This window comes from Schistocerca gregaria, chromosome 8, assembly GCF_023897955.1.
Source record: "Schistocerca gregaria isolate iqSchGreg1 chromosome 8, iqSchGreg1.2, whole genome shotgun sequence".
Classification (NCBI taxonomy): Eukaryota; Metazoa; Arthropoda; class Insecta; order Orthoptera; family Acrididae; genus Schistocerca; species Schistocerca gregaria.
In genome coordinates this window covers 454,622,194-454,647,911 of record NC_064927.1, presented here as the reverse complement: position 1 = coordinate 454,647,911, position 25,718 = coordinate 454,622,194, and the positions used below count along the sequence as shown (strand labels likewise).

The 25,718-nt window shown below is 37.7% G+C and overlaps 1 protein-coding gene across 1 annotated transcript in view; it reads right to left on the bottom strand.

The window, feature by feature from the left end:
* LOC126284167 (merlin) overlaps positions 1–25,718 on the bottom strand; it is a 163,067-nt gene that overhangs the window by 9,600 nt on the left and 127,749 nt on the right. The window contains exon 11 of the mRNA XM_049982899.1: positions 15,273–15,432. Coding sequence (XP_049838856.1) covers positions 15,273–15,432 — 160 coding nt within the window. The remainder of the gene's footprint in view (positions 1–15,272; positions 15,433–25,718) is intronic.

Genomic DNA, 25,718 nt, shown 5'->3' with positions numbered 1-25,718 from the left:
TAATCTAATCTAGAAGCACACCACAGAACTGCTGAAGCGTCTTAACAAATCTCTATTTGCAATGTGAATTGTGTCAGACATAGGGGATATAAAAATGAAAAAGCTGGCATACTATGCTTACTTTCAGCCAATAATGTCATATGGGATTAGTTTTTGGCTTACTTCATCAAGCCAAGCTAAAGTTTTCCAGGCACAAAAACGTGCACTGAGAGTTATATGTGATGTGAACTCAAGAACATCCTGCAGAAGCCTGTTTAGGGAACTAGGGATACTAACTACTGCTTCCCAATATATTTATTCCTTAATGAATTTTGTCATTAAAAATATATCACTTTTTCAAACCAACAGCTCAATTCATGGAATCAATACTAGAAATAAGAATAATCTTCACAATGATTTAAAGTCACTTAGTCTTGTACAAAAAGGTGTGCTTTACTCAGGAACACACATTTTCAATAACTTTCCAGCAGCCAAAAAAGCTTAACAACCAATGAAATTCAGTTTAAGAGAAGCCTAAAGGATTTATTGGTGGCCATCTCCTTCTACTCCATTGATGAATTTCTCAATAGAACCAACTCATTTGTGTATCTTCTGCACAATTTCAGTGCAGTAATGTGTTCATTGTAAATAAGCATTTAGTAGTTGTATTTATTACCTTACAAATAAATAAAAAACTATTTTTTTATTTTAAATTTAGTGCATTAGTATTTGTAAAATGATTCTTTCATACAGCGTTCATTAAAAAATGACAACCATGCCACTTGGGACCTGTGGAATAGTACATTTGCTTATTTGTTTGAGTTGTAAATATCTGTCATGTATTGTTGTTTTTCTGACATGTTCTACATCCTGGAGGACCTCCTCACTATGGATCAATTGGAATGAAAGTAAATCTAATCTAATCTGGCCTAGGAAAACAGCCATTTGCAACACATGCCATGACTAAACAACTTAGGAATGATTCAGATGAGTGCTGATAATTCTTTAAAAATGTCTGGAGCCATACTGTCTGCTCTGTTTCACACAGCTAAACAAGATGGCTCAGTGAATGATTTACACAGTAATCACCATGGATAAAAAAAGTTTCACAGATATTCAACTGAGTTAGTATTCAAGCAATTTGAGCACCAGGAAACTACTTTTTATGTCCTTTCTTGATGTTATAACCATTTATCACCATTTATAGCCATGTTGTAAGGTCTCTTACCCTTCTGAAAGAGCCCACCTTTGCCAGACAAGACAATCATCATGCAAACTTCATTCATAACAAAATTGGTCATGAACAGCTTCCACACTGGTCAGTAATTAATGATCCTATAGAATGAAAATATCCACCAGGTCATGATGCTACCTCGTATTCTTAAAGAAATGGTTGTATAGTGTTTGTTTTACAATATTTCCTGATCAATATGTTGATGCTGTCTTGGTTTATACATAAAAATATGCAACCCATCAGAGAAGGGCATCTGTTGCAAAATGGTAACAGTTTTTAAAAAATTTCAACACTTCACACAAATTCCATTAGTTTTTGTGGATACCCCATCATTAGTGTGGGTGCCAATGTCATATGCTTGGTTTGTAATTTCATATGAACACGGGAAATGTCAAAAAATGTGGGAAGAAAGTTTGGATGGAAGAGTTATACAGTGCAGAAATCAAACAATGGAAACTCCAGGTAAGAATATGAACAATTAGGAAAAGACAGATTGCTATTTACTATAAAGAAGACATGTCAAGTTGCAGATAGGTGCACTTAAAAGACACTCACATAAAGCTTTCAGCCATAGCCTTCGTCAGTAAAAACACAACAACCCCCCCCACACACACACAAAACCAACTTCAGCATGGCATTCCGGCCCAAGATGCTAGAGTTGGCAGTTGTGTGCATGTGAAATGTGCTTGCTTGCTTGCTTGTGTGTGTGTGTTGTCCTACATTGTTTATACAGTGCAGAGGCAGACAACACCAGACTGGTTTGGGAGATGAAAGCGGAATGGAATGAAGAAGACTGAGGTCTTAAAATATTGAGATGGCAATAGGAGGAAGCAATTCAGAAGCTCCAGGAAAAGAAAGCATTGGACTTTGACAGAATACCTTCTGAGACACTAAAAGCTATAGGTCCAAATTCAACAGCCAGACTGACTGAGATAATAAAAAAGAATTTATGACACATGAATCCAACCCCAAGATCTACTTAAGACCTTTCTAGTACCTTTAGCTAAAAAGTGCAGTGCAAAAGAATGCAAAGTCTACAGAACAATTAGTTATGATAGTTATGTTACAAAAGGTGTAGTTGGAGTTACTAGGGAGAACTGAAAAGAAAATTGAAGAAAATCTGGGCAAGAGCAGTCCTAGTTCAGAAAACTTGCTACAGGATGTCTGGGGTTGATTGGAGAAAGAATCAAAGAAATGAACAAGGAGGTATACATTTGTTTTATTGATGGGTAGAAGGATTCAATCGAGGCAACTAGAGTACACTGCCGAGAGTTTATAAGATGTTGGTACGGACTTTTTTTAAAGATAGGTTACAAAAGGAGCTGAATCCAAAGCAGAAAGTGACATACTAGAGAATTCGGAGATGGAAGAGATGAGCATTGGAAGGGATGTAAGGCAAGGTTTCCCACTATCACCAAAGCTGTTCAACATATACGGAGAATTGCTAAGATACACCATACAGGCCATAATTGGAGGAGAAAGGATAAAGAGTATAAATTTGCAGATGATCAAGCAATGCTGGCAGAATCAGAAGAGGAATAGTAGCTGTTGAAAAGAACTGCAAAAATGGATGAGGAAGCAGGGAAAAATATAAATACAGGAAAGACAAAAATGATGAGAATAACTAAAAGAAGTGCCAGTTAACATATTCTTATATAGAAAACTAGACAGAACAAGTGAAATCCTTTGTGGGCATGGGAGACCAAGTGAAATCCTTTGTACACATGTTAAGTTTAATGACACGTAATGGAAGGTGTACAGAAGAAATAAGGAGGAGAATACCTATGGGAAAGAGAGCTTTTGAAAAGGTGAAGCAGATACTAACATCTAGAAGAATTCACATGGTGCTGAGGGAATCATCTGCTAAATGTTATGATGGGAATGTAGTGTTATATAGCAGTAAATCATGGACAATTAAAAAGGAAGAAAGATGTATAGAAAGTTAGAAATGTGGATATGGAGAACAATGATTAGAGTTACGAGTCATAAAGTAAAGAAGAAAATATAACAGGAAGAAACAAGACTATACAAAGTGATCCACAAGAGGAAAAAACCTTGACTGGTACATAAAGCGCATAGGAATTGTCTGCAACAAAGTATGAAGAAATGAGAAGAAGAAGTAAAAAGAGAATTGGAATCATGGATGACATCAGAAATGGATGAACTCACAAACAGAGGAAGGTACATGCTCAGAATAGAATGCAAAGAAGGATGAGGAGAACAACAATATAATTGGCTCAACTGTTGTAATGGATGAGTGAAGTGTTCCAACAAAACATTTCATTTGGCCTTTATGCACTAGCAACCATCATTCACCTTAAACATCAATGAGCAACTGATATTGCAGTTTCCATTTACACACTGCAATATAAGTTTACTACTGAGACACATAAACAGCGCACCATCTATGTCATTTCAGAAATGCCACGCCCTCTTGACCCAAACATTGATGATCATCCTTTTTTGCAACTTGCACATATTCTTCCTTCTACCCATAACAGCAGTGAGCAAACTGCTTCTGGACTATCAAGCCCAATATCTAGAATTTTCTAGTCACAAGACTTACAATGTACTACAGATGTCTTGTCTAAGGGGCTTTTTCATAATTTGATTATATCACAAATATATTCATAACAATATAAATGGTGTACACCACTGGTGATTGATACAGATGTAGTAATATATGTGGCTTTACACCAACTCCACCTATAAATTATGAAGCATAGAAATAACCCACAAAGTTTCATTATTGTTCTAAATTAAATTTAAAAAAATACAACAAATAGCTCTGTGACACTTTGTACATCTACATATATACTCCAAAAACCACCATACAGTGTGTGACAGAGGGTATTTCATACCAATGATTTTTATTGTGTGTTCCATTCCATTAGCACATTGTGCAAGGGAAAAATTACTGTTTATGTGCCTCTCTATGTACATTATTTTCTGTTACTTATTCTGATAATCCATAGATAAGATACACAATGGTGGTAACGTAAGAGTTCTTTGAATACAGGTACACTAAATTTACCCAACAAGGCTCACGAGAACTACGTCATCTTTCTCCCATAGCACATCATCTCGAGATTTTTTTTTTTTATATACACGATGTTTGGAGCATACGTACAGATATTTTTATTGGTATCTGAGGACAGAGCACTGAACAACATTACACAGTATTCACTTCATTTCTAGACTAATAATTCTAGCTATTAGCAGTAGCATGTTTTTAGGTTGGTTAGTAAGTCAAAGTACGTGTGACAACATCAAGCCATTAATGCTCATCTTCCCCAGGGCAGCATGTCAGGTGTTGAAGAGTGGACACAAAATGGTTAGTCTGTAATGAAATGCGTAGACCACTTAATGGTGCAGTTACGACCATGAAGAAAACATAATTTAATACATTATGTGATATGTTTGCAGGAAGACTAATTAGATACAGAGAGAAAACAACTAATGCACTGAATTGGGTACATATTAAGGTACCAATGAACACAATATCTGCACTTAAATCCCTCACACCCTGTATATTCAAATGAAAATATGTGGTTCCAGAGATCTTTTCAAGTCTTAAACATCTATGATATATGGGGCGTTCAGTTTATCTGAAGACAATGAAATATCTCAAAAACAACACATTTGGATCCAACACATTTATAATGAAAATTTGTTTGCCTCAGAGGGGACATCCAATGACACCAAACTGAACAAGGTGAAGCCTCCCATGGCGCAGATGATGCAGACTTTGCATGAATAGAGGAAGAATGAAATGGCCTGAATCAGTCAACTACAGATGTAGGTGTTAGTCCAGTTAAGAAACAGTGGTCAGTGAAGTCGAGTCATAAGCTCTATGCATCAAGAAAGTGCAGAGAAATTACTAAAGCTATAGATGAATACACTACAGCAAAAATGACCACAATCTTCAAAGTAGAATTTCCATCTTCAGATGAAAATGAACCAAAGCACTCTTGCATCTCTTGATAGGAAGTTTTCACAAATATCAATTCAGATGTTGAATACTGTGCATCTTACAGTGAAAATGTGCAAGTGTTAACTATTATTTCAGAGACAGTTTCAAAGAAAACAATCTTGAACCACATTCCATCACTATCGAAGTAAATGGTAAACAAATCAAGAAATCTGAGGTCTGTAAAAGGAGTCTTTGGAAGACCAGATCCTTACTATGGTCATCCTGTAGAAACAGCAAGTTCAAATAGTGCAGTCATTTTATCTTCTGGAATATAAATGGGACTGTTCTCGCCAGAGTGCCAACAAAAAAGACACTATAACTGTAACAGTTGAAGGTCAAAAAGTTGTGAAAGTGAAGAGGTACATGACTTGCAGTATTAAAGAAACTTTTGCAGTTCATAAGAGCAACTATACAACTTCACATATTGGAAGATCAAAATTTTATGCACTAAGACCTAAGTGGGTAGTCCCATACCCACCTAGAGAAGTCTGTTTATGTGTGTACTGTGCAAATTTTGAACTCTTGTGTGGTAACTTTGAAGAACTTACTGGAGCATGTGACATATGGCACCTTGGTTGGGTGTGTGAAGTCATTAGTAGTCTGTGATGTAAAGCGAGAGATTTCTTTGTTTCAAGAATGTGGTGACTGCCCTGGAAAGGGAGGACTGTCTTTACAGACAATTGGCCTGGAAAAAGTAGCAGAAAACTCTGCAGAAATTACATATGCAACAAGGGAGGAAAATAAACTAGTTAAGGAAACTGTTGCCTTTGACAGTTTCATTGATGAACTTTGTAAATGGTCAATGAAAGCAGTAACACACCAGCATCTGAAGAAATTGCAACAACAACACACTGCAGAAGTGAAAGGTTGTGTACAGGCTGAAGAACTATGTTTAGTGCTTCACTGTGATTTTGCTGAGAACTGGTCTGTAATTCTCCAACAAGAAGTACAAGGGTATCACTGGAGTAGTGACCAGGTTTCAATTTTTACAGGAGTGACATATTTTCAAAACAAGACCACAAGTGTTGTCGTTAAAGGTGATGAAACAGGACGTGACACAGGACGTGACTCAGCACATGCTTTGCTAGCAATGCGCAAAATTCTTCAACTGCAAACAGAGACAGAGAAGATCATCATTATTTCTGATGGTGCTCCTAGTCATTTAAAAATCGTTACCAGCTGTTTGAATTGAGTGAGCTACTTGTGCCACTTGACTGGGCATAGTGTGCTACTGGTCACACGGGAAGGGGCCTTGTGATGGTGTAGGAGGCCTGCTGAAGCAACATGCTACAAAACATAATATTTCCAGAACAAATGCAGCTGTGATTCAGAATGCTGAGTATTTTACGAGAGTCGTGTAATCTTATACATCGGCAGCCCTCATTCTTTTGTCCAAAGACGAAATCGAAGAATTCTGTGAGCAGAAAAAAGAAGAATGGTCCAAATAAACTACTCCTTTGATAGGAATTCTGAAAACACATTTCTGGATTCAAAGTGATGGACGAACTCATACTGTACGCACTTTAAAGAGCAAGAGAGAAGAAATTTTGTTCTTTCGGCTAGCACCTCAGAAACAGCAGGATAATATTCAGATTCACAACCTGAGAAGGGGGATGTTTGTGGCGTGTGTGTGTATGACTGTGGCAGGGGGATTGCAGAGATTACAGACACCATTTGTAAGTTAAACAAAACTGTAGTGAACTTTATGCTATCACATGGACCAGCTGTTAGATATAGGTTTCCAGCCGAAGGACAGCAACAATGCCATCAGTGCTAACTTCCTGTTCACAATGTTTTGAAGACTGTAAGTGCTCCAGTTCCTATTGGTTCAACAGGAAGGCATCACCCTATATCAAAGGAAGATACTGAAGCAGTGGAACACATTTTTAGTTCATTGACTGGCTAATTTCAGTACAAAACAAAGTGCACAGAAGTTGTATAAATTTAAACCTTACATTTTGAAACCATTTAAAATGCTTGCAAAATGAGTCTCTTACTCATCTTCAAAAACTAAAATTATGTTAAATCAGGCTAGGATTTGATTTTTATGAGCCTGTTATGTGATAATGGGGTAATAAAACAGGTTTTATGTATGTCAAAAATTTCAACTGTTTATAAAAGCCTGTTCAATGTGAAAGTGGAAGCTGTTCTTTTTAGGGAATGTAGAACTATGTGGTACTAATCAACAGAAAAAAAAAATTAAAATTTTATGCACTGGCATTTCTCATCACCACCACCATCATCATCATCATCATCATCACCACCACCACCACCACCACCACCACCACCACCATTTAAGACTGGTTATGCCTTTCAGCGTTCAGTCTGGAGTGTAGCCCCCCTTATAAAATTCCTCCATGATCCCCTATTCAGTGCTAACATTGGTGCCTTTTCTGATGTTAAACCTATTACTTCAAAATTATTCTTAACTAAATCCAGGTACCTACTCTTTGGTCTGCCCCGACTCCTCTTACCCTCTACTGCTGAACCCATGAGTCTCCTGGGTAACCTTGCTTTTCCCATGCATGTAACATGACCCCACCATCTAAGCCTGTTCGCCCTGACTGCTACATCTATACAGTTCATTCCCAGTTTTTGTTTGATTTCCTCATTGTGGACACCCTCCTGCCATTGTTCCCATCTACTACTACCTGCAAGCATCCTAGCTACTTTCATATCCGTAACCTCAACCTTGTTGATAATGTAACCTGAATCCACCCAGCTTTCACTCCCATACAACAAAGTTGTTCGAAAGATTGAACGGTGCACAGATAACTTAGTCTTGGTACTGACTTCCTTCTTGCAGAAGAGAGTAGATCATAGCTGAGCGCTCACTGCATTAGCTTTGCTACACCTCGCTTCCAGTTCTTTCGCTATGTTGCCATCCTGTGAGAATATGCATCCTAAGTACCTGAAACCGTCCACCTGTTCTAATTTTGTTCCTCATATTTGGCATTAAATCCGTTTATATTTCTTTCCCACTGACATTCTTTCGTTTTGGAGATGCTAATCTTCATACCATAGTCCTTACATTTCTGATCTAGTTCTGAAATATTACTTTGCAAATTTTCAATCGAATCTGCCATCACAACTAAGTCATCTGCATATGCAAGACTGCTTACTTTGTGTTCACATATCTTAATCTCACCCAGTCAGTTTATTGTTTTCAACATTTGATCCATAAATAATATGAGCAACAGTGGAGACAGGTTGCAGCCTTGTCTTACCCCTGAAACTACTCTGAACCATGAACTCAATTTACCGTCAACTCTAACTGCTGCCTGACTATCCATGTAAAGACCTTTAATTGCTTGCAAAAGTTTGCCTCCTATTCCATAATCTCGTAGAACAGACAATAACTTCCTCCTAGGAACCCGGTCATATGCCTTTTCTAGATCTATAAAGCATAGATACAATTCCCTGTTCCACTCATAACACTTCTTCATTATTTGCCGTAAGCTAAAGATCTGGTCCTGACAACCTCTAAGAGGCCTAAACCCACACTGATTTTCATCCAATTGGTCCTCAACTAATACTCGCACTTTCCTTTCAACAATACCTGAGAAGATTTTACCCACAACACTGATTAAACAGATACCTCTGTAGTTCTTACAATCTTTTCTGTTTCCATGTTTAAAGATTGGTGTGATTACTGCTTTTGTCCAGTCTGATGGCACCTGTCCCGACTCCCAGGCCAATTCAATTATCCTGTGTAGCCATTTAAGACCTGACATTCCACTGTATTTGATGAGTTCTGACTTAATTTCATCCACCCCAGCTGCTTTATTGCACTGCAATTTATTGACCATCCTCTCCACTTCCTCAAATGTGATCCTATTTCCATCATCATTCCTATCCCCTTCTACCTCGAAATCTGAAACATTACTGATCGTATTCTCACCTACATTGTGCAACTCTTCAAAATATTCCCCCCATCTGCCCAAGGCATCTACAGGATTCACCAGCAATTTTCCTGACCTGTCCAAAATACTTGTCATTTCCTTCTTACCTCCCTTTCAAAGACTGCTAATTACACTCCAGAATGGTTTTCCAGCAGCTTGACCCATAGTCTCCAACCTGTTTCCAAAGTCTTCCCAAGATTTCTTCTTGGATGCTGCAATTATCTGTTTGGCTTTGTTTCTTTCTTCAACATAAATTTCTCTGTCTACCTGAGCTTTAGTATGTAGCCATTTTTGATAAGCCTTCTTTTTCCTTTTACAGGCTGCTTTGACTGGGTCATTCCACCAAGCTGTTTGCTTCATCCTACTTTTACACACTACTGTTCCAAGACATTCTTTAGCCACTTCTAGTACTGCATCCCTGTGCCTTGTCCATTCCTTTTCCAGTGACTGTAATTGACTACATTCAACTAACTGGTACCTTCCTGAGATCGCTGTTATGTACTTGTGATTGATTTCCTTATCCTGAAGCTTCTCCACTCTTATCCTCCTACATATGGACCTGATCTCTTGCACTTTCGGCCTCACAATCCCAATTTCACTGCAGATTAAATAATGATCAGTGTCATTCAAGAATCCCCTGAATACACGTGTGTCCCTCACAGCCTTCCTGAATTCCTGATCTGTTATTGTATAGTCAATGACAGATCTGGTTCCCCTGCCTTCCCAAGTATACCGGTGAATGTTCTTATGTTTAAAAAAGGAGTTTGTGATTACTAAGCCCATACTGGCACAGAAATCCAAGAGTTGTTTCCCGTTCCTGTTGGCCTCCATATCCTCTCCAAATTTACCCATAACCTTTTCATACCTTTCTGTTCAATTTCCAATCCTGGCGTTAAAATCACCCATGAGTAGAACACTGTCCTTGTCTTTTACTCTAACAGCTACATCACTGAGTTCATAAAAACTATCCATCTTATTTTGATCTGTCCTTTCACAATGTGAATATACTGACACAATCCTAATTTTCTTGCTAGACACGGTCAAATCTATACACATCATTCGTTCGTTTACATACCTTATTGCAACTACGCTGGGTTCCATTTCTTTCCTGATGTAAAGCCCTACACCCCATTGTGTTATTTCTGCTTTGTCTCCTGACAGGTAGACCTTGTATTCTCCCACTTCCTCTTCTTTCTCACCCCTTACTCGAGCGTCACTAACAGCTAAAACATCCAGCTCCATCTTACTTGCAGCCTCTGCCAGCTTTACCTTCTTCCCAGAGTAGCCCCCATTGATATTAATAGCTCCCCATCTCATTACCATTTGTTTGTCAAGTCGTATCTTAGGAGTCCCTGGTTTGTCAGTTAGAGGTGAGACTCCGTCACCTCCAAAGGTCCGAGGCATTTTGCTCTGATTGTTGCCAGCATCATATTTAAAGTACCAGGGAAGCAGGTTGCTAGCCTCACTTGCCCCGAGTCCCATTGGGTTTTACCCCTAACGGCTGAGGGACTAACTGGTGGATTTGGTAGTCTTTGCCGTAGGAGCACAAAGGTGACCACGACTCAGAATATGTCTGAGATGCCCAGCCTTATTCCAAAGTAACTGTTATCCCGACTGTCGGGACCACTTACTTGGCCACTCATACGTTGCCTGTGGTTCATGAACTAGGATATGACTACAGGAACCCACACCACAGACCACACTGGCATTTTTGAAAAATAAAATAAAATAAAATAAAATAAAATTTTTCCACAAATTATAAAAAGTTCAGAACTTTTACATATAAGTCCAAATGGAGAATTCCTTTGTAATCATAAAGCAATTATCTTTCAAATAAAAAAACCAAGAAAATATCTACAACTGTTCCAGAGATATGGCATTTTAAAATATTTTACCAAAATTCGTATCTTCAAAATGGTAAACGCAGTGGCATTTTTGGAGGGCTGTACCTATAAGCAGAATTTTTTTGGAGAGTGTAGCAGTATAAGTCTTTGGAACAGTGTCTGAATGGTACCATTAAACCAGGCTAGGTCTTTGTCACTTTTTTTAAACTTTACTTGGGATGTATTTATCCAGGCCTTGGTTTGTAACATTTTTTAGCTTTAACCATAATTGTTCTGTGTTTGCCAGATCTCAACTACATGTTCTCAGTCATCCTTTAATAAACTGACTCACTCACACAGTTTGACCGAAAGTAAACACTCACCTAGCTTTGTTGACGACCTATTTGCCATTGGTGAACCTCTCAAAAAAAGACTGGCCTGTTTGTAACTAGGAGGTCTAAAATATTTCTCTTGTGTGAATAATCAGATTGTTGTTCTTGGAAGTTGTTAGACAATGTGTTCATAATTACTTTGCCGATAATGTATGATTACTTTCCCCAGTTGATACTGAATACGTTAATAACACAGCTTGCTACTACATTATATTCCGAGTATTTCTCAGCTACTGACTTTGGCTCTCCTTGAATGACTGTATGACCAATGTGTCTGAATCTGGCAGTCAGCAGAAACATCTATCTGGTAATCAAAGTCCACCAATCCTAGTTACTCTTGTCCATACTAGTCCACAATCGGAATTGTTTGCAGATCGTTTGGGCTCAGGCTTGTTGTGGTTGCTACATATAATCCTCCTCCTTGAGTCAAATCTACACACATCAAAAAAAGTTTCGCATCACCCCGGTTCCAAGAACTCCTGAAGATAGATGTTGACTGTGGATATTGTATCAAAGACACAGTCCCTTTGATTCTTCAGAGATGTCACAAAACCTGCCCAAAGATGTAAACAATCATGCATGAGCAGCGCCTATTAGATGGAGGGGGTTCAACAGCTGATCAGTTGCAGTCACTCCACCAGGAAGGAGGTACACGGCTCATCTTGTCTGTAGTTCAACCATGCCTAAATGGTCAATACTGCAGTTTGCTCGTGTTACGAAGGGCTCTCAACAAGGAAGTGTCCAGGCATCTTGGAGTGAACCAAAGTGATGTTGTTCGGACATGGAGGAGATACAGAGAGACAGGAACTGTCAATGGTATGCCTCACTCAGACCACGCAAGGGCTACTACTGCAGTGGATGACCGCTACCAACGGATTGTGGCTCAGAGGAACCCTGACGGCAATGCCACTATGTTGAATAATGCTTTTCGTGCAGCCACAGGTTGTCTTGTTATGACTCAAACTGCACAATAGCTGCAAGATGTGCAACTTCACTCCCAACATCCATGGCGAGGTCCATCTTTGCAACCACGACACCATGCAGCGCGGTACAGATGGGCCCAACAACATGCAGGATGGACAGCTCAGGACTGGCAATACGTTGTCTTCACCGATGAGTATCACATATGCCCTCAACCAGACAATCATCGTAGATGGAACCCGGTCAGGCTGAATGCCTTAGACACACTGTCCAGCATGTGCAGCAAGGTGGAGGTTCTCTGTTGTTTTGGGCTGGTGTTATGTGGGGCTGATGTACGCTGCAGGTGGTCATAGAAGGTGCCGTAATGGCAGTATGACATGTGAATGCCATCCTCTGATCGATAGTGCAACCATATCGGCAGCATATTGGTGAGGCATTCATCCTTCATGGATGACAATTCACGCCCCCATCGTGCACATCTCGTGAATGACTTCTTTCATGATAACGATATCGCTCGACTAGAATGGCCAGAAGTTTTCCACATGTGAACCCTATCAAACATGCCTGGGATTGATTGAAAAGGGCTGTTTATGGATGACGTGACCCACCAACCCCTCTGAGGGATCTACGCCGAATTGCTGTTGAGGAGTGAGACAATCTGGACTAGCAGTGCCTTGATGAACTTGTGGGTAGTATGCCACGACAAATATAGGCATGCATCAATGCCACAGGATGTGCTACTGGGTATCAGAGGAACCAGTGTGTACAGCAACCTCAACCACCACCTCTGAAGGTCTCGCATTTTAAAATGCAACATGCAATGTGTGGTTTTCATGAGCAATAAAAAGAGAAGAAATGATGTTTATGTTGATCTCTATTCCAATTTTCTGTACAGATTCCAGAACTCTTGGAACCGAGGTGATGCAGAACGTTTTTTGATGTATGTATCTAATCAATATACAGTGCCTGGGTCTCAACCAACTCTCTTGTCCTAGTGTGATGTGGAAGTGACTGCTTTCTATAAGAAATGTTTGTTCTGGAAGTTAGCTGCAAATTCTCTGGCAGTTAACAATTAATATTTTAAGATTCTCATGCTTTGTGTATACTATCCAGTCTGTTGAAATAATTGTTGATATTATATTGGTTTTCATATTTGGTGTATTGGTGTTTGAAACTGGTATATCAGAATTTTGAAGTTTAAATTATGGCCATACAAATGAAGATTTATTACTGATATGATTTGCAACTATCCAGCAAACAGTATTTCTTAATATGTTGTGACTACCTAGTATTTCCAGTGTTCTTGGTGTTACAATTGTACAAAGGACACAGTACTATATGTTCATGGATGACAACATCTACCAAGCTGTATACGCCAGCAATTTTCTAGCCACTGTCCTACCCAGAAGTTCAGATGGTGGGCTCAGTAAATTGGCTGCCTGTTAAACCATTTACAATTTATTGTTAATACAGTGAAATAGAGTTGTAATAATTAAGCTGGCTGCAGGCAGAATTTTGTTGAAGATGGAGGATGGGTAGTGTCTACTAGTTGCAATAGAGGCGAAAAAGTACTGATTAGACTGACTTCTGTTAGGAGTTATGGCAGACTGCATTAATGTCATTTCAAAACAAGTACTCAAGAGTAATAGATAAACCTTCCTAAATTTTGCCGTTGTTTTTGATATGTGGCATTATTCCAGTGATTATTAACTTTCTAATAGTAACTAATATCTGATGTCAGCCTTGTGCAAATGAAGCTCAGTAATTTCTTTAATAAAGCAATCTGATGTTACAAATGGCAACAATCACAGTTCATTGGACTTCAGAAATGTATTTAATAATTGTGTTTACCTTGTATCATTTTTTTATTACTGATTGTAAGTGTGGTACAATATGAAATTGTTAATAACAATGTGCAAGTGTGAGTGTGGTTTTATTCCAGGCTCCTCTATAGTCCGTTCATGACTGTATTTGCTACAGCACACACTGTTGCTGTTGTTGAATCATATTATCTGTCTTATGCTAAGCCCTGACTTTCTTACGGAACTATAAGGGAATATTTCATGATATTTTTGGGTTAGTAAATGATTTCCAGATATCTAGCTCCAGGTTATTTGAGTGTTTTGGGAAGAAATTTGAGTTAATTAATGGAATTATGAGCATTTCTTCGTTGTCTGAAAATGAAAATCCGACTGATGCAAACAAAAGTGTTTCGCCTGGTGGAATCTCATATCTCAATTCTCGCCCTACTTATGAGTGAGTTAAGCTCTAGTTTTTCAACCACTGCTCTGAAAATTAAAAATTATAGGGTGATGTATCATGATAATGTTCAATTATGACACTGACATTAGTTATGCCAATTAATTAAATCAGTTAAATTAGAAAGTTGAGCCTATTTGGCAATTACCTTGACATGACTTGGTAAAAGTTGACTGTTGCCTTACATTGCATATAGTGACCATTATGTTACATGTTGTCTTGATAATGCCAGTTGTCATAAAGCAAAATCTATTGTGGACTGTCTGACAGAATATAAAATTATCATCCTTTGCTGCCACATGAAGTCTTTACTTTCTTTCTTTAAAAATAAAAGAAGGAAAAAAACAAACAAATCACTTTATGGCTCAACTCTGCAGAAAAGATAGATTGTCCTTTCTGTAGTGATGATGAGAAGTTTTATAGTGCAAATTGTCTGGCTCTTTATTTAATGTCTCACTAAAGCCAAGGAAGTTATCTAGTGACATTTATATACAACATGATGAAACATACTAAATGTAGATATTAGTGATGACATATGGCAAATGCTTTTGTTGCATAATATTGGCACTTACTAAAGATGACATATTAGCTATGATAATAACCCTAAAGAGCAGATGTTAAATAGTAACCATGAACGATATGCTATGAAACAGAATAGTTTATAGTTTCATCTTTGCTCACATATGTCTTCAGAAAATCATGACTAATAATGCTGAACATTGTTTACTGGAAAGAAAGATTATTACCAAATTTTGGAATACAGCTAAGACACATGTTTGACACACTTACCTTACGTAAAGTTGAATACTTGGTTTCACCAAGCCGGACTTGCTCATCATGCAGTTGGTCAAGCTGGCTTTGCTTCTCCCCAACCTTGAGAACTTCTATCTCTGAACGTAATTCTCGTAGCTGCTCTTGCAGATGCTTACTCTTTTCAAGGTACTCAACCCTGCAAGTAAAACAGTACTCTGGTCAGATATGTCTGTTTCATAATACCACAAACATTAATCTATGTGTCAGTGCCACATACAACCACAGATGGGAGTTACATATCCTTGTCAGACAGTCAGTGACAATCTGAATAGCAAGTAGCACGTATACTGTACAATACTGAATGTCATAGCTAAAAAATACAGAAATAGCATTCTCCTGAAATGGAGAAAACACACATATTCAGACAATGACAATTCACACATATGTGGCCACTGTCTACGGGCACTGGAGCTGAACTGTGACTGCGTCTGACGTGAGCAGCAATCAGGTGGCAGGGGTAAGGAGGAGGCATGTAGACTGTGTGTCTGAGATATGTTTCAGGGAACGTGTGTGCGTTTTCTACTTCTCAGGAAGACTTGACCTGAACACTGAAATATTTCCAGCACGAATGGCCTGAAAGCTGAAATATTTCTAGCATTATTTTTCATTGTGCCTGTCTGCGATCCAATGACTGCTCTTGTGGTAAGTAGCAATCTATCCTTTCCATATTCTTGTCAAAGGAAAAGTGTTACGAGCACCCTAAAACACTTTTAGGAAAGTCTACTTAATATTTTCTGTGATATGTGAGCTAGTGCATGCATTGTTAATGAAATTAGATGATAAAGAAAGTGTGGCATGTTTATTTCTAGATATATCACATGCATTTGGCAAAGTATTTTAGTAGGTGATACTTGATAAACTGGAATCTTATGGTATTAGAGGAGTAGCTAAAGTCTCTTACATTCATGTCTGCAAAACAGCTACTAGGTAACACTAGTCACACACAAAGTGGGTATCATTATTACGGGGTACAACTCAAATCTAGCTACTTTAAAGTGTGGTGTGTGTCCCAGGGGTCAGTTCTGGGGCCTTTATTGTTCATATTGTATATTAACACACGAACTGGTACAAGTGTAGTGATGGATGTTTCACTGCCAGGCCAGACAAGAACAGGCCTTGGCGTGAGGTTGTGCTATGGCCAGCAATGTGCACATGGCCTGAGGTGTAAGGCTCTGCTGTGAGCAGCAGCAACCTCATGTCAGTCAATATGTTAATGATCTACCGACAATGCACAATAGCAAGGCACTTAACTAAGCAGATGACATAAAAGTCTGGCCTTTAAATGTTTCTGATGTCTTACTTGGCTTGAAGAAGTACTTCCAAAATAACCGCTTAAGCTTAAACTTTGGTAAAACAAGTTCAAATACACCACCAGGCTGACGGAGTGCAATGGAATATTGCGTCTGATGATGGTTCAGAAATGAAACTGAACTATATGCTGACATTATGTTAGGCAGAAATCTTTCAATTTGCTCAATGAGGACAATGCCACAAGTTCTGAATTATGAGCAAAAGAATATGATCTACTATTCTTAACCATGCCAATACCTTGCATATGGAAAAATGGCACTGTGCTGCTGCCAAGCATGCAAATAAGAAACAGGGTAGTCATCCATAATAAAAAGGCACTTAGGATTCTCTGCAGGCTTATTTATTATGGGTATTGCAAAGTGATGTTCAAAAGTAAGACTTCACTAATAAGTTTATAAATCTGCTAAACTAATTTTAAAATAGAAGCCATACAATGGTGTAGCTATGTACACATTTATAATGCTACAAGGCATTGCAGTTATCCTCTGGAAAGGCATACGACAAAAGCTGCAAACACAGTCCCTATTAGATAGGGATCAATTTTTGTAACAAACTTCCAAAGATCATACAATGTAAGCTTTTATGGCCGGTATTGTCTTCACTTAAAACTTTCGGGCTGATAGGCCATGGTCGAAGTATAAAACTCTCTTCTGACGTTTCATCTCCAACTGTGGGAGACAAAATGTCAGGGGAGAGTTTTATACTTCGACCACGGCCTATCAGCCTGGAAGTTTTAAGTGAAGAAACTTCCAAAGAATTTAAAAAGATCTAGCGGAAGCAGCATTGAAATGGCTTTGAAGGAGTTTCTTTCAATAAGTGTTTTATACTACTAAGCAATTCCTTTCAGAGGGGTAGAATACTTTCATTTGTACCAGAAAGTTATGATAGGTAATATAAAATATGTCCACAGTCCAAATTAAATCCTGTATTTGTCCATGGAGAATAAATGAAAGTACTCATGGAGTTTCACTTTCTTATGCTTTTTCAAGGATATGCCTTCTTTCGTAAATAGGCATAGTGCATCAAATCACTCACAAATAATACACTACTGGATGACAACCAATAAGCGACTGTACCTCCCAGGACAAACACCTTACTATGTGGTACACATGTGGACCTCTGCTCACTTTGCATTACAGGGCAGATTAGCAAAGGTATAGAAATCCTGTCACTGGACTCTCCAGTCACAGAAAAGTATTACCTAGAATGCTCCCCATACACATACACAAGCTAAATAATTTAGGAGTGAAGGAAACTGCTCACTGAATAGCAGAAGCAGTGAGTCGTTGAAAGGCATACATAAAAGAGAATGACCGTAAGAGAATTCTTGGAAAATGTAGGTCACCTATAAGGGAGGCTGTGTACAGAACATTTGTGTCATCCATTCTTGAGTACTGCTTGAGTGTTTGGGATTCCCACCAGATCAGGTTAAAGGAAGATATCGAAGCAATTCGGAGGTGTGCTGCTAAACTTGTATCCAGTAAGTTTGATCAAGTGAACTCAAAAGAGAACCCCCGAGAGCAAGAAGACTGTTTTCATGAAACAATATTGAAAAAGTTCTGAGAACCCACATTTGTGGCAGACTGCAGAATGTTTCCTACTGCCACCAACTTACATCTCATGCAATTGACGATAAGATAAAGTGAAATAAGTGCTCATACAGAAGCACAGAGACAGTCACTTTTCGTTCATTCATTTTGTCAGTTTAACATGAAGGCAGAGACTAACAGTGGCACAATGTACTCTCTGTCATGATGGACATATCCATTCTTTTCTGCACATCCCCATCTGTTCTGACATGAAGGGATTGTATAAAATTCCAGAAGCTAGAGATTACATTGTGTTTTTAAACTTGTTCGTGTCACCTGGTGCTCTGATTGACGTCGTTTTGACGGCTGCTTAAGAAGACTATTTTCTTATATCAACAATGTTATTAGTACTCATTTTTAATGTGCTTAATAATTAGCTATGATGCATTATGGAAAAAATATCATCCTTGCTGCAAAGCAAACGGTGAGAAAAGCGATTTTTTTTTTTTTTACGCTGTGGAGAATTTGCTACGTAGTGTATTATCTACTTATCTGCAGCTATTGTGGTAGTGTCTAGACTGTCATAAATAACAATGCAGTTGCACATGTAGTACTCCTATAACAACCGATATCAATACAGAGGGGGGGGGGGGGGGGGAGAGAGAGAGAGAGAGAGAGAGAGAGAGAGAGAGAGAGAGAGAGAGAGAGAGAGAGAGAGAGAGAGAGAGAGAGCACTTCTGAAGAAGTTGTACCTTTTGTATTTAATAGGATTAAACAACTAACGAATTTGTTTATGGTCACGTTAACTCATAATTGCTTAGTAGATGGGTACTGCTCTGATTGCTGATTGACATGCTCAGAGCTTCAGTGTATCAGGAGACGTACATTTTGGGAGATGGAAAAACATATCTAAAATCAAAAAGTTTCTCTTTGAGGACACTGCTGCAGCATGTATGCAACATAGCGTAACTTTTATGTGGGTGTACAAGCACCAACATGTAGGCAAGGGATTAATGTGGCATTCGTGTCTTTCTGATGTGGGTGCAGTAAATGCAGAAATGTGAATTATGGTGACATTATTACCAAATGTGTCCAACGAGGACCAACGTTCTCTTCTTGGCTGCCGAAGGACAAACACTGGTAGACATCCACTAGAGAATGAAGAACGTATATGGGGCAGCATTTCTGTAAAAACCACTGTTGTGGACAAGAGGTACTGCTGTTTCATGATTTCGTGTGTCCCTTTATAGCAAATGTGTTGTAACACAAAAGTTATGTCAACTCGAGGGGGAGACACTGGAGCACCCACCCTATAGTCCTGATTAATCCTTATGTGATTATCAGACCTTCAGTGCCTTAAAAAATGCCTAGGGAGGTTGACAATTCCCCCTGGATGAGGATGTGCAGCAGGCAGTTACAGACTTCTTCATGAAGCACGACACAATGTTTTAAGAAACGGGTATCTTCAACCTGATGCGTCACTCAGATGATTGCCTCAATGCTCATGGTGCTTTTGTCTGATGGGATACTCATTCTGGACTCTACAGTCTTTGAAAAGACACTTTCTTGTCGCCCCTTATACTATGGAGAAGTCACAGAAAGGCTGAAATGCAAAAGACTTAACTTTTTTAAACAGAATTAATTTAATATAATTTTTTCCACTTGATACACCTTGTTTAGTTCTAACAAGAACATAAAGCCATTCCTATACCAGCTCACAGTTAGCACAATAATAAGGCCTCAGACAACCCACTGATCCATTGGATAAATCATCATCAAACAATGTCACATGCACTCACTTCTGGAGACACTATGAACACAATGGCACAAAACCTAGATATGTTAGCTATGTGAGTACATACATTTGATTGATACAGGTTTTAATCTTTAGAGAAAAATGTTGGTAAGTCCTATGGGTGGAGAAACTTTAGTTAAAGTTACTGATGCCTAATTTAATTTGTTGTACGAAAGTTTTAAAAGTGTCCTTATTTGTTAATTCATAAAAATAGAAAGCCCTAAAGTGACATTCATATCTAGAACTATAGTGCATATGTGAAAAATTCCAAATCACACAGTTACCAAGATTCCCTTCCAAACTCTTAAGTTCCTCTTCATAACTGACTTGGTGAACTGGTTTTCAAGTGCCAAGAAGGTAAGAGTTTGCAATTTCTCATATGACCATGCCTAATAAATTTTTGTAATGAAATGAACAAATATTGTGAATCATGGTTTATTTGTCTCATAATGTATATAATCTAAATCAATTGATTCAGGTTCAGGAGACACAGCAAATTGTGGTAAAATTTCACCATAAATAAGGAATAGCTGATCTTGACAGACAGAATAATAATAATAATAATAATAATAATAATAATAATGGGAAACAGTAGATCACATCACAAGAGGATGTAGAGATTAGATTAGATTAGATTAGTTTTTCGTTCCATAGATCCGTGTTGAGGAGATCCTCGTGGATGTGGAACATGTCACCTTTTTTTAAATTTTTTTTAAAGCTGAAATAACAATACTAATAGTATAAATATATACAACACATCATTTGTTTCTATTAAAAAATTCGTCAACGGAGTAGAAGGAGTTGGCCACTAGTAAGTCTTTCAGGCTCCTTTTAAACTGATCTTTATTTGTAACTAATTTTTTTATGTTTGCTGGCAAATTATTGAAGATGAGTGTTCCTGAGTAGTGGACCCCTTTTTGAACTAAAGTAAGTGCTTTTTAAGTCCTTGTGCAGATCATTTTTGTTCCTGGTATTGTATGTATGAACTGAGGTGTTTGTTGGAAAAAGAGATATATTATTTAGGACAAATTTCATTAAGGAGTAAACATACTGAGAGGCAGTAGTTAGTATAACCAGTTCTTTGAAGAGGTTTCTACAAGACGTCCGTGAGTTTACTCTACAAATAATATGTATTACACGCTTTTGGACTCTGAAAACTTTTGTTTGACTCGAAGAGTTACCCCAAAATATTATACCATATGACATTATGGAATGAAAGTAGGCAAAGTATGCAAGCTTTTTCACTTTTATGTCGCCTATGCTAACACTCAAATTGCAAATACAGATTTGTTAAGGCGTTTCTGCAGTTCTGTGGTGTGCTCCTTCCAACTGAATTTATTATCAAGTTGTATTCCCAGGAATTAAAGGCTGTCAACCTCTTCTATCTGCTCTTTTTCGTACTTTATACATATGCTGGGTGGAAAGCTCTTACAGGTTCTGAATTGCATATAGTGAGTCTTTTCGAAGTTTAATGTCAGTGAGTTGGCTTTAAACCATTTATTAATATCCATGAAAATATCATTAGCAGATCTTTCTAGAACTACACTTGACATATTATTTATTGCAATACTTGTGTCATCTGCAAAACAAAATGAACTCTGCTTCTGGCAGTGTAACTGATGAGAGCTCATTAATGGACACAAGAAAAAGCAATGGCCCTAAGATGGATCCTTGTGGGACACCACATGTAATTTCTTCCCATTCTGATGATAACTGATGACTTAATTCACTAGTCCCTTGCACTGACACCCTTTGTTTCCTGTTAGCGAGGTATGACTTGAAGCATTTTGCAGCACAATACTAGCAAATACAGAATACCCCAGAAGACATGACAATGTAGCAAAAATAATACATCAACAGCTTGCGTTACAGCGTAAACTTATAAAACAACACATTCTCACATATAAGTATGCACCACAAAATGTACTGGAGAATGATGAATACAAATTATACTGGAACAGAACCATTATAACAGATAAAACAACAATACATAACAAACCTGACATCATACTCACCAATAAAAAGAAGAAATTAACACAACTAATCGAAATATCCATACCCAATACAACAAATATACAAAAGAAAACAGGAGAAAAAATTGAAAAATACAACCAACTGGCTGAGGAATTCAAGGACAAGTGGCATCACGATAAAGTTGACATTATACCAATTATACTATCAACTACAGGAGTCATACCACACAATATCCACCAGTGCATCAACGCAATACAGCTACATCCAAACTTATATATACAACTACAGAAATATGTAATTATGGATACATGTTCAATTACCCAAAAGTTCCTAAATGCAATGTAACGTATATCGTACAGTTAAAAGGAAGTCATGCTTGATCAAGGTCCACATCACTTTCCATTTTGAACCAGACATAACGTCTGAGAAATGAAAATAAAAATAATAAATAATAATAATAATACAATTTTGCTATACATACATGCAATAAAATCTAACACTTAATTACCCCTTGCTCAAATTATCATTTCATCCTCCATGAATTCTTCTTTTGAATAGTAGCATTTCTATCGCAGAATCTGCTGTGGTCTCATTTTTAAAATTTCTGGCTTCATATTAAATATGTTTTTGCCCATTAACTTGTTATGTATTGTCATCCTCAAAAACTTTGGAGTCCATGCATATAATTTCAACTGGTGTGTAGGTAGCATAAAATTATTTTTATTTCTTGTGTTATATGTATAGTTAAAATGATTCTCTTCAACTAATGTTTGTCTGCCATGTAGGAAGATTATAATGTCATGAATGTATACGGAGAGAACATTTAGCATTTCCAGTTTCTGAAATAATGGGCAACAAAACTCTGTTTACTGTGCAGTACACATGTATTGGATAATTTGTTTTTGCAGTTTCAGTATTCAAGATGAACTACTTGAACTTCCCCAGAAAATTATCCTGTATCTAATGACAGATTCAAGTCAGTGGAATTAGCTAGTACTTGTATTATAAATGCAAAACTGCTTAGTTTATTTGAGAGGAAGTCAATATGTTTATTCCAGCTTAAGTTCTTGTCCACATTTACACACATATAAAATCTTCTCAGTTACTGTTTCACATGCTATTTGATTACTGTGGCATTTTCATAGTACTCTCACTGAAACTGGTCACACATTCTGGTGGAGCTTTAGAAAATCAAAAACTCAACTTCATTAGCTTCGTAAAATATAAGAGGAGCTTAAAAAGTGGTACAAATAAGCAAAAAAATTTAAAAACAGACCAAATATAATCAAAATTTACACAGAAATGTAACATTATTTGTCCAAATGAAAAACACACAATGTGTCAAAGCATATATCAGAAATTATGGGAGAGAATATTATTATTTTCTCTTTTGTCAAAAGAGAAAAACAAGAAGAAATGGTTCAGGAAATTTCTTTCTAAGTCATAATAATGAAGCTTTTTTGTGTGGCTTGTGCCTGTGTCAAATCCTCTCTAGTTTAGAATGCTTGGGCAGTTTGCATGTGATATGTCGTAACTGTGATTGTCTTCAATAGCTGACTGATGAGAACACGTGTAGTGTGGTGTCATGTTTTTGTTGTTGTTGTTAGAAGAGAAGAGAAGCTGTGAAAGCCAGTACTGGCACACTGCCTGCTTTCCACAAATAGCACCAAGGAGGCTGTGTAGCTTACATCCCTATCAGATGAATGGACCACCATCAAACCCCATGCACTCATTCCTCGAGACCCTGGGGACATCATGGAAGAAAGTATAGATATCTAAACTTAACAGTATGTGAAAATTCCATTTTAAAATGAACATGTTGAAGAAGACCAACTTTCTCACACAGTGATGAATATTTTCATTCGTTTTTTCAGACATCATTTGCATGTAAGATTGGGGAATGCAGTTTATTATCATGAACCTGAGGAGTGAGGGATCTGATAGTTGATGGCTGAAAGTACAACCCTTATCTTTTTGAAGAATGAAAGGCAGAACTATTAATTTTCTCCAACAAATCCTACTATATGTTCAGAGTGTGCAGTTTATGCAGCATTATCAGTATACAGGGTATGTCAAAAAGAATCACCTGATTTTTTAAAAAAAATTATAATTATTATGTTATTTGATATATGTGCATGAACAATGTACTATTAGAAAGAACAAACTTCTGCTAGGTAGCACACTGGCATCTAGAAGTGCGAGATTTTTAAATAAAAGTATTACTGAACGATGGATTGGTCACACTGGACCAAATGATTCAACCTTACATTACTGGCCTCCCAAGTCACCGGACCTGACTGTACGTGGTTATTTCTTGTGGGAGTTTATGAAAGACGATATATGTGCCTCCATTACCAACAACAATGAATTAACTGAGACATTGCATAACAGCAGCTGTAACTCAAGACAGTGCGGGAACAACTGAATACCGCAGAGACACATGCCGAGCATTTCAAGGGGGCATATTCAACACCTATTGGGGGGGGGGGGGGGGGGGGAAGTTTGAGTTTCCTGTTCATCAAATAACAAAAATTCATTGTACATATTTATTAAGTTCAGAAATATAGATGTGTCAAATCAGATGTTTCTTTTTGATACACCCTGTATGTTCTCCAGAGGTGGGGGGAAAAAAAAAAAAAAAAAAAAAAAAAAAAAAAAAAAAAAAAAAGGAGCATAAAAGGGGCAAAAACCAATCAACAATTTTCTCATTTTGGTTGCTTTGAAGCGCACAACTGTCTTATGTATCATGATAGTATTTTTATTTTCTTTGTGATGTGAAACTGCCTGTTGAGTCATCTTCTTAAGAACTCCCCTGAAATGCAATAAAAGTGAACAATTAAGAATACAAGCACAACTCCATTAAGAGAAACAAAAAATGCTTTATTTCTCAAAACTGAGATGATGACAATGTGTCTGTAGGAAGACTAAACATCAAGCAGATACACATAGATCCTGTAGAAATACATACTGATGTGATGCTGTCAGTTCCTAAAGTTGAGGACTTGTTATTGTCAGGCAGTTTTGGAGTGCAGCGGAGGGAGAGGTGTGCTAGACTTCCACTGTTGCCAGGGGGGAAAAAGTATTTGTGGGCAAGTGCTGGTTACTGAAGAGAAATTAGCTACAAAGCTCAAGAGACAAGTTCCTCACTTTTTATTAAGTTAGGCATCACAATTTCAGTAAACTTGTCAGAATTATAATCAGTGACCCTGAGGTGATACAGCTGCTGTGACTCTGTTAAAATTAATCTTACAGAACAAGTTAATAGATAATGCTATTGTCACATGTACAGAGATGCAGCTGTATAAGCATGTAATGGACATAACACACAAACTTCTCAGAAGCACTTGACTGAAACATCACAAAGGTTGACACAAATAACTAGATCAAAGGAGAATGTTTCCCTAGTTTATACTACTGTGTGCTTGTAGGTGAAATCAACAATTCTGATTGTGCATCCTTTACTCGAGCGTACAAACCTACTTATGTGCAAAATGATTTCAGTGGCATGCAATAACCATCAAAGAAATTCTTTCTACATATTACTACTGGGGTAGTAATAACTGAACTGCTGATTAGAGTGTTGCACTAAATTTGCACATCTTCACTTCTGTCTTTCATGTTTATGTTTTTACACAACAGCTGGGTTATGCAAAACTGACTGCCCCACTGAAAACTGTACACTATCATCAAGTTAACTCCAGAACAACAAAAAAGATGATTCTACATTGATTTTGAACTGCTGTATTAGCATTTTTGTGGAATTTTGTGGTAGCATTTTATGTATAGCCTGTGTTTTCCATCACATAATGCCTG